At 52.3% G+C, this 9,606-nt stretch overlaps 1 protein-coding gene across 2 annotated transcripts; it reads right to left on the bottom strand.

Annotated features, from left to right (window-relative positions):
• Nucleotides 1-537: 537 nt before the first annotated feature.
• RBM41 (RNA binding motif protein 41) lies at nt 538-6,923 on the bottom strand. 2 transcript variants are annotated; one of them, XM_015626151.3, is made up of 7 exons: nt 6,837-6,923; nt 6,033-6,149; nt 5,732-5,924; nt 3,434-3,638; nt 2,138-2,514; nt 1,417-1,564; nt 538-924 (listed from the first exon to the last, which is right to left on the bottom strand). In XM_015626151.3, exons 1-7 carry the CDS (start codon nt 6,842-6,844, stop codon nt 767-769), a joined length of 1,206 nt encoding a protein of 401 aa, XP_015481637.1. In that variant the 5' UTR covers nt 6,845-6,923; the 3' UTR covers nt 538-766. The 2 variants fall into 2 exon arrangements, with proteins under 2 accessions (XP_015481637.1, XP_015481636.1); XM_015626150.3 differs by lacking the exon at nt 6,837-6,923 and adding an exon at nt 6,443-6,672.
• Nucleotides 6,924-9,606: the final 2,683 nt, after the last annotated feature.

Genomic DNA, 9,606 nt, shown 5'->3' with positions numbered 1-9,606 from the left:
TACCAAAAAAGCCCCACTTAAATGTTTTTCTTCTGCAAGCAAAACTCTGCAGGGTTGTGTTCTGGGCTGTGGCATTAATCCCTTGTTTCTCCCACAGCTGTGCTGCAGAGAAAGGTGGAAGAGGTGACAAAAGTCTGTGAGAGTCGCCGCAAGGAGCAGGAGCGCAGCTTTCGGATCGCATTTGATTGAAACGCTCCCAAGTGCAAAGGATGAACATAAAGCCTCCACAGAAAACAGCAGAGGTGTTAGAGGTCTGAAATCATGACCTGGTTTTGTTTCTTTTATTGTAATAAAATGTGTTGTTTGTTCCAAATAGTCTTTGTTGTATTGGTCTGGAGAAGTTAAGACAGTGTCTGAAGTCTCTGGGGAAGTGTGGTCTCTGTGCTTCTTTTGCCTGCAGGCTGCTGAGATGCACAAATGCTGCTTTGGAGGGCTCATGGCAGTGTGTGGACACAGTCCTGCAGCAGCAGGGTGCAGCACACTGGACTCTAGAAGACTTGTGGACGGACTATAAGCATCAATAAACACACCCTAAGGAAATACCACAAGAAGTGCATTTATTTACCTGGCCTCTTCCCTCCCTCCTTGCCATAACAGTGTACGGGCAGTGCCTGTCTCAAGAAGAGCCCAGGCCCCAGCTCTCTCTTCCCCACTCTGAGATTACTGGACCTGCACATTGGCTCCCACCTGTCCTTCCCTGTCCCACGTTCAACCACAGATTTCCTGCAGCTCACTGACATCCACAAGGCTGCTGGTTCTCCATCCCTCAGGTGGCAGGAGCGTTCTCTGCAGCAGAGGAGCTGGGGATGGCAGAGTCAGTCTCCAACAAATGCTTCCTGCTTTTCCCAAAAGCAATCACCAGGGGCTTCCCCTGCAGCTTGTAGCCGTTCAGCAACCGCAGGGCGCTCTGGGCTGACTCCGTGTCTGCAATGAGAGGGCACAGTAGGCACAGGGCACCCAGCAGGTGCTGGCACAGAGTGTTCCTATGGGTGCTCCCATCTGATGGCCACTCAGCCTGCTCTAGTGCAGCGAGGGGATCCTGCAGCCACGCTGACATGCTGAATGAACACTGCACGTGACAGACCACGTCGCTTCTGCCCTGGGAGACGCATCCCCGAGATTAAGTTTCCACCAAGCTCTTAGTCTGTGTCCCTGAGAACCTTATTTGCTGAAAAGTGGACCCCCCAGCTGCTGCTTGGCACCCAAGGGGAGGTTTATGCTGAGGACTAAACCCTGACAAACATCACTGAGCAACCTTTCCAACCCAGGGAAAGGACCATGGCACGATAGGAAGAGAAGGGAGTGAATTCTCCTGCTTCTTGAAAGGCAGGCTTGCCAGCAGCACAGTGCCCTGCAGGAGGATGTGACACCTTTGGGAGTCAGGGAAAAACTGAGAGGCACAAGGCAGCAACTCACCAGGGAAGGTGATGAAGGCCTGATCCCTCATCCGGCCGCTCAGGAGGCGGAACTGGATCAGTGGGCTGTCCTCCTTCTGGAACCGAGCAAACAAGGCCACCAGGTCCTTCACTGTCACTCGGGGAGCCAGGTTCTTCAAATACAGCACCTGTAACAGAGAAGAGGGTCAGCCAGCCTTTGCCATGCAAAGACACTCCTCAGCCTGGTCCCAAGTCTGTACAGCTCCACAGTGTGAATTAGTTCAAGCCTCACACCCACATGCTAATGGTGGCATTTAAAGGACAGGTGGGTGTACAGAGAAAGGGAGCTCTGAACTCAGGACATCACCCTGCTTACCTGCATCAAGCACTGACAGGTTAATTTTATTATAAAACAGTTCCATTTATTCTGTTTATTTATAAACTAAATAATCTCCAGCTACCAGATAAGCACAGTTTGAGTAAGGTGACAGCAGACCTCAGCCAGAGCACATCTTGACAGGTGACCTGCTGGAGCCAGGGAGGGCTGTGCTCACAAGTACAACTCTTTGCCAGGATGGTGACCTCCCAGCAGAGCCCAAGGTCCCTTTTCCCCCCAGAGCAGAGACTGCTCTCCCTCTTGGGAGAGACTGGAGCATCAGCCGAGCAACTTCAAGGCAACAGCAAAGAGGAGTCTTTGCCTACTGCCACAGCTTCAGGGCATCCTGCCGAGCAAGGATAAACCCTGGTTCGGCTCAGCTTACCTTGCTGGGCTCCCCTGGATGGTAGGATGAGAACCTGGGTATGTTCTGGAGTTCTTCCTCTGAGAGGCGGTTCTTGAGGATCTCCTCTTCTGGAACAAACTCAACTGGCTCTTTAATAACCACAGGCCTTGGAGGGGACTGGTGGGGCTTTGTTGCAGAAACACTGGGACTTGCTGCCTGTTCTGCTTGCTCCTCCTGGTCTGGAAGTGATGACTCCTCAGTTGTAGCCCTCTGTAGGGTTGGGGAAGGGGACAAGCAGGGGTCACTTGTAGCAGACTGGACTTTTTCTGGGCACTTCTTGCTCAGCAGCTCTTGGTAAACACTCTCCAGATGAACCATGGGGTCCTTTTCATCTGTTGCCCTCTTCTGAGTGTCATCTAATTCATAACAGAGAAACATGGTAACTATCACCAATAACCTGGAAAACACACAGACTGCAAGACACAGAAGAGAGAAACCCTGTTTCACCCCAGCCTCTGTGGCCAGGCCCTGCAGGTTGTTTAAAACAGGAGCAGCTCCAGCAAGTGCTGATTCTCCAGCTCAGGATGAACCTGCAGAGAGTAGCAGCTCCACCTGTGCTACATCAGAGCTTTTCTTCAGAGATGTTCACAATTGCTTATCTGCAGCCACATTTCAGCACTTTCTAGGGACTCCTTCACCACATCTTCCTCCTCCTTCATGTGCATGCAGGATGGGCCATGCTGCCTGCCTGTACCACTGTGGGGTTGCTTTCAAGGACATCAGATTAAGCTCCTGGGTTTAAAGAAGATCCATCAATGATCTCCTTTAATTCTCTTTAATGGAAATGAGGACAAATGTGAGAGCAGCATCTCCCAGCCTTCGACTGGATCCAATTCCACTTCAGGGATTAAGCTTTCACAATCCATTCCTCCTCTTACCTGCTCTGTGCCTTTGCTTCCTTCACCCCCTGCAGTTTCCTCATGGAAGGAACAATCTCCAGTGCCACACAGGCACTTTGTGTAACTTAGACCTCGAGGCTCTACCAAAGCATCACCCCAGCTCCTCTCCCACACCCCAAGTTGCTCTGCACCACATGCAACACATCAAGGAGATCCATGCTCTCCAGAAATGGACTTAAAAAGCCTCTATATTAAACCCTTCACAGAACCAACTCTCTGCCTGCTGCTGTTAGAGAGCAAAATATCTCCTCCCACACAGTACCAAAGCAGAACCACATCTTCAGAGACAGAAGGCCAGACAGGAATGTGTTGGGCTCCCACACAGGCTGGCTCTGTGTGCCAGAGCCCAGGCAAGAAGAGCCCTGAGCCCACAAACCTTCGTGGTAGAGGGCCCGGAGGAAGGAGTGTCGGTCTGTTCCCTGGAAAAGGGCGTTCTCGATCTCCATCTCCCGCCGGCTCAGCTGCTTGCTGCCCGCAAACCTCTGCGGCAGCGCCAGGATGCGCTGCCGCTCCTGCAGCTTCTCCTGGATGGCATGGAGCCGCTCCTGCGTGGCCTCCGGGGCTGCCCCCAGCCCACAGCCCTGGAAAACAAGCACGGCTTGGCTCAGCAATGGCACGGGGCTCCTCCTCAGAGCGAGTCACAGCCCCAGCCCTGCAAGTGGGTGCAATTGGGAGCCATCCCCCAGGGCACCAAGTCACTGCAAGGCTACGACAAATACAGGCACGCAGCAAGCTCGGTTCTTGAGGGAAATGGAGAAACAGCTCCTTTCTCATCAGCTGTCTGTGCTGCTTCCCTCTCCCTGGCCTGTCTCCCTCTGTCCCTCTGACAGCTACAGCCATTTTCCATAGCCACCTGCAGAGACTGCACAACCATCCTCTGGCATTTCTCTCCCCACACCTACAGCAACCCCAAGCTCAAGTTTCCACCAAGCTCTTAGTCTATGACCCTGAGAACCTTATTTGCTGAAAAGTGGACCCCCCAGCTGCTGCTTGGCACCCGAGGGGAGGTTAATGCTGAGGACTAAACCCTGACAAACATCACTGAGCAGCCTTCCAGAAACCACAGAGGAACTGCAGCACAGCCCTCACAGCTCAGCTGCCAGGAGGGAGCATCCCTGGGTAAACAAACCTCACTGCACGGGCCACTCCATGCTGCCAAAGCACAGAGGCACACCCCAGCTGCTGAAAGGGCACTTCTGCTCCCCCATCCACCTTGATCAGAAGACAAAGAACACGCTTTTATGGGGCTGTGGGTGGATTTTCTGTTCTCAAATTCAGTTTGAGAATTACTGTGGCAGATCCTTCTGCCTTGGGCAAGAAACCAGGCTTTCTCCCTGCACTGAGCACAACCTAACAGTTTCCCATGGTACCTCTGCCCCACATCTGCACAGCTCCTTCATTCACCATTTCACAGCTTCCCTGAGGCACAAAAGGCTGTTTATACAGAAAAGCAATTCCCAGAAATCATTTGTTGTACTTTGTTTTCAAAAAAAGCTGCCACTTAGCAGCTGGAAATAACAGAAATCTGCACTCAGTACTTCACCAAGAGCTCCCCAGGCCATCTGAAGTTCTCCCTGTCTCAGCTGACATTATTCATCACCCATGGTGGAATCGTTCACTCAGGCCCTCCACCTCCAAAGCTGCACATCTGACTTAGGCCTTCTCCCTAAATATTCTTCTCTCAGAACCTGTAGAAGATACACCCTGATGTTACCATTTTTTTTCTGTCAGAGTAGTATTTTCCATACAAATCATTTTTTCTGAACATCCCAGAATTCATTTCATACTAAATATAACAGCTGGTACTGATGACATTGATTTTCATTCTTAAATTAACACCACCCCTCTCTACACCAAGCTTTAATCAGGCCAAGCAGGGCTGGATTTGCATTTAAACACCAAAGCAAGTAATGATTTCAGCTGAAAAGGAGGCAAACCCCAGATTATCACAGACAATTCTCCCCTGCACACAGCTATCACTCAGGAAGACAAGAGGCAGAGGGAAGCCAAGGATCAGCCCAAGTCCTGTTTTGCATTTTCTAATTTGGCAAATTAAAAAGCAGGACACTCCAGTGCACCTGACATGGGACAACCACAAAAACCTCTTGTCTCTAGAGTGTGAAAAAGAAACGGTGAAGGTGGGGAAGGTGTTTTTCCCCTTTGAAAAACCTGCTGGAAGAGCACCCAGGGAGGAGCCACCACATACTCTGCCTGACAGCTCTGCACTATTTCCACATGGCTATCCCAGGGCTCCTGAAGAGTGCACTCCCTACAGACAGCCATCTCAAATCAGTAATGGGATCCAGGGATATATCAGGATACTCAAAGGAGGATGTTGAGGTGCTTTGAAATATTTTCTCCTTTTTCTCTTCTGGCATTTAAAACCTTCATGCACAGGTATAAACAGATGAAATGGTTTGTTTGAGATCAAGGCAGATGCAGGAATACACTCATGTCCTGCTGTGTTCCAAAGGACCCACTCCTGTCTCCAGCACATCTTTGAATACTGACCATTCCACCAAAGAAAAGAGACCAGCAGAAATGTAGGATCATGCTGGGCTAAAGGGATACAAGGAGTGGCCATTCTTTACCAATGGCTTACAAAGGACTGGAATTATCTACCAGAGTGCCACAGGATCAGAGGAACCTGACCTGGTTAGAGGAGCATGCCCACCTTCCTTGCTGAAGCCTGGTTCTTCCAGAGCAGAATCTCCGAGTCGGAGAGCCCCAGCTCCCGGAGAGAGGAGGTTTCTTTGTCACTCTCCTGCAGGGCCTGGAACTGTGACAGGGTCAAAGCCCCCGCAGCCTCTTCCCCAAAAGGTTTGTAAAAAGCTGCAGGGGCAAAGCATCTCCGCTTTGACTTGCACCTGTGAGCCAAAGCAACACAACAGCACAAACAGCTCAGCACTGAGGAACTGGGGGACAGGAGGGGGCTGGTCTCTCTCAAACCACACCTAGGCCAGATCAGGACTTACTGCTCGATGGAGACAGAGGTGTCAAGCTGGTGGTGAAGGAGGCTTTTCAGCTGCCTCTCTCCTTCCGTCTCCAAGTCTTCCAGGAGAAGCTCATCACTGGACAGGCTGCTGTTCACCCTGGGGCACACAACCACAGCACAGGCACGGTCAGTAAGGCAACAGGGGAAACACTGCTCAAAACACATCCTTGCTACAGCCTCGCCACCTCTTGGGCTGCTTTTACGGGATTTAAAAAAACAAGAAACCAAAACTACGTGACCAAAGCTCCCTTTAACGTCACTAGAAAAGTCAACAGATTTGGGGCTACTCTGAAAACAACCCAAGAAGTCTTCGGGTGTTTTTGTATTGGGGGGGGGGGGGGGGGGTGTATTTATTTACTTTAAAATCACATGCAATCATTTTTTATTGACCGAAATCGTCCTGCATCAGCATCTAGACAGACACTGCCAGTTTCAAATGAGTCAGGGAAGGGAAAAAGAAATAAAATCGCGACGCTGAAGAGAAACTGCGAATTTCCACAGCGCTCTTCCCTTTCCGGGGTCACCAGCTCCGGAGCAGACAGACCACAAATCCACCCAGCCCCGGACCCGGACCCGGACCTGGACCCGGACCCGGACCCAGACATGGACCCAGACCCGGACCCAGACCCGGGCCGTGCCGCACTCCCGCTCCGGGCCCGGAGCCGCTCCGGGCCGCCCGCAAAGGGGGCTGGGGGTGGCACCGGGCCCGGGCCGTGACCGGCGGAGGGGCCGAGCCCGTGAGGGCAGTCTGGGGACCCCGGGGACCCGCGGATCCCCCGCTCACCGGCGCATGGCCCCGCCGCTCCGCACTCCAAGCCCCGGCAGCGCCCGCGGTGCGCCGGGAGCCGCCCCCGGAAGGAGCGGGGGGAGCGGCCTGGACCGGGTAGAGCGGCCCTGACCGGGGAGAGCGGCCCGGAGCCGGGATGGAGAGCGGCCCTGACCGGGGAGAGCGGCTCGGAGCCGGGGGGGAGAGCGGCCCGGAGCCGGGGGAGAGCGGGCCGGAGCCGAGGGAGAGAGGCCCGGAGCCGGGGGAGAGCGGCCCGGAGCCGAGGGAGAGAGGCCCGGAGCCGGGGGAGAGCGGCCCTGACCGGGGGGAGCGGCCCTGACCGGGGGAGAGCGGCCCGGAGCCGGGGGAGAGCGGCCCTCGAGGTGCTGCACTTAGCGCAGCCTTGGTAAACAAGCATGGCAAGCATCCCCCAAAAACACTCGCTCCCCTCTGCAGCTAAAGAGACGAGAGAAAATTTAATGCAGGGCTCAAGGGTTGAGATAAGGACTGGAAGGGATCTCTCATCAAATGACGGGCAAAGCAGGCTCAACTTAAGAGATATAAATTTATTACTAACTAAAGCAGAGCAGGATAATGGGAAGTAAAATCACCCCTGAGAAACACCTTCCCTCACCCGTCCCTCCTGCTCCAGCAGCGCCGGGAATGGGGTTGCGCTCAGTTGCTGTGCTTTTCCCGATGTCAGGGACACCGCGGGGTCCCTCCCACGGGGGACAGTTCTCTCTGAACTTCTCTGATCTGAGTCCATCTCACCAGCACCAGCTCTCTGCAATCCGCTGCAGTGTGAGCCCATCGCACAGGCAGCAGCCGCCCTCCAAGTGCTGCAGTGTGGGGCACTCTGCCACGCCGTCCTTCAAGGACAGAATGCTCCAGCCTGGGAGCAGGGCACCTCTAGGGCTCACAGCCTCCTCTCAGGCATGCCCCTGGCTCTGGCACGGGCACCTCCATGGGCTGCAGGTGGATCTCTGCATCCCCGTGGTCCTCTGTGGGCTGCAGGGCACAGCTGCTTCAGCATGGTTCTCACCACAGGCTGCAGAGGAATTTCAGCCCCAGCACCTGGAACAGCTCTTTGCCCTCCCTCCTTGTCCAATGACCTTGTTTCTCACACAGGTTTTCACCCTGCACTTCTCTGGCCGCAATTACAACTGTGCCATAATTTTTTTTTCGTTTTCTTTCTTCTTAAAACTGTTCCACAGAGGCATTGTCACCTTTCCTAATTGGCCCTGCCTTGGGCAGTGACTTGTCCATCTTCTGGTGTCTGCTTCTGCTGGACATGGTGGAAGCTTCTGGCAGCTTCTCACAGAAGGCACACCTCCAGCCACCCACACAAACAAAACAAGGCTGTTCAAAACCATGCAGAGCCCTCCAAGGCAGCATTTCTGTTACCAGTCTGCAGGCACAGCTGGAGCACAAAGCACACACTATTCCTGCACAAACTTCATCCAGTTTCTTACGGGAGCAGGTGAAACCCAGGCCAACACCACAAAGACTGGCTTTGAACAAACAACACATTTTATTGTAAGAAAAGAAACAAAGCTGGGTCATCATTTCAGTCCTCAGTTCCCAAACACCTCTGTTTTCTGTGGAGGCTTTATGTTCATCCTTTGCACTTGGGAGTGTTTCAATCAAATGCGATCCGAAAGCTGCGCTCCTGCTCCTTGCGGCGACTCTCACAGACTTTTGTCACCTCTTCCACCTTTCTCTGCAGCACAGCTGTGGGAGAAACAAGGGATTAATGTCACAGACCAGAACACAACCCTGCAGAGTTTTGCCTGTAGAAAGAAAAACTTTCTCATTGGCAGTCACTCAGATTCGACAGTGGACAAAGCAGGAGAAAAACTCAACCCCAAAGCATTACCAATAAAAGAATTTCTTCATTATTTAATGAACAGGGGGAAAAATGGGTCTCCTTTCTAAAAATTTAAAGGAAACAGATAGCTATTTTCACACACATTCTGTAAAGAATTCAGGTGGCATAGGAGGTGTACCAGATTTCTGGAAAAAGGCATATTTGGAATGTGGAGCTTAGCATAAGTGTTCTGAAAGAAAACACCTACTTAGACTCTGACCTAAGCCAATAATTCTATGTGAGCATGGAGAACAGTAGGCCTGCTTTCACACAAGTTGTGAGCATTTCAGTGCACTGTAGCCAAGCAGTGCACTCTGGGGCAGCTGAGAGGAGAGCTGCTTTATTCTGCCGTGCCCCCGTGTGGCTGCTACCAGTTAAAATCCAAATGGCACAAAATTCCGGAACACTTCAACAGGAGGCACTCCCAGGGAGAAAAGATCCTTCTTTCTGTCTTTTTTTAGTATGACTCCACTGTCAAGTGTCCACTCCTGAGTGCATCTCCTGCTCTGCACTGGATCTCCAGCTATTGAGGCTGTGAAATTCCCACATTATTCCTCTAGTTCCCCCACCTGCAGATCAATGCAGGCTGCTCCATCTTACCTGATGTGCCTTCCCATTTTCAGAGTGGGTAGGGTGATACCACTGAACACACACACTTCCCCTCACCAACCTTCCTGCATAACAGGCAAACCCCACACTCTCTCAGAAGCTGAACTATAATCTCAGTCTGACAGAATGAGTAATAAGGTTTTCAAGTTCTCTGCTATGCACTGATGCATTTAAGGAAGGCTTTTTTTGGTAAAACATATCCATTGCCAGGAGAAACTTCTCATCAGAGGCCTCTAATCAGGCACATCAGGAAAATTCAAGACCAGAGGGGACAGTGCCACTGAAGGTGAAGATTCCTCAGGTACCTTCAGG

Source organism: Parus major, chromosome 4A (genome assembly GCF_001522545.3).
Source record: "Parus major isolate Abel chromosome 4A, Parus_major1.1, whole genome shotgun sequence".
Taxonomy (NCBI): domain Eukaryota; kingdom Metazoa; phylum Chordata; class Aves; order Passeriformes; family Paridae; genus Parus; species Parus major.
The sequence above is the reverse complement of the archived record's forward strand: the minus strand, read 5'-3'. Positions and strand labels throughout refer to the sequence as shown.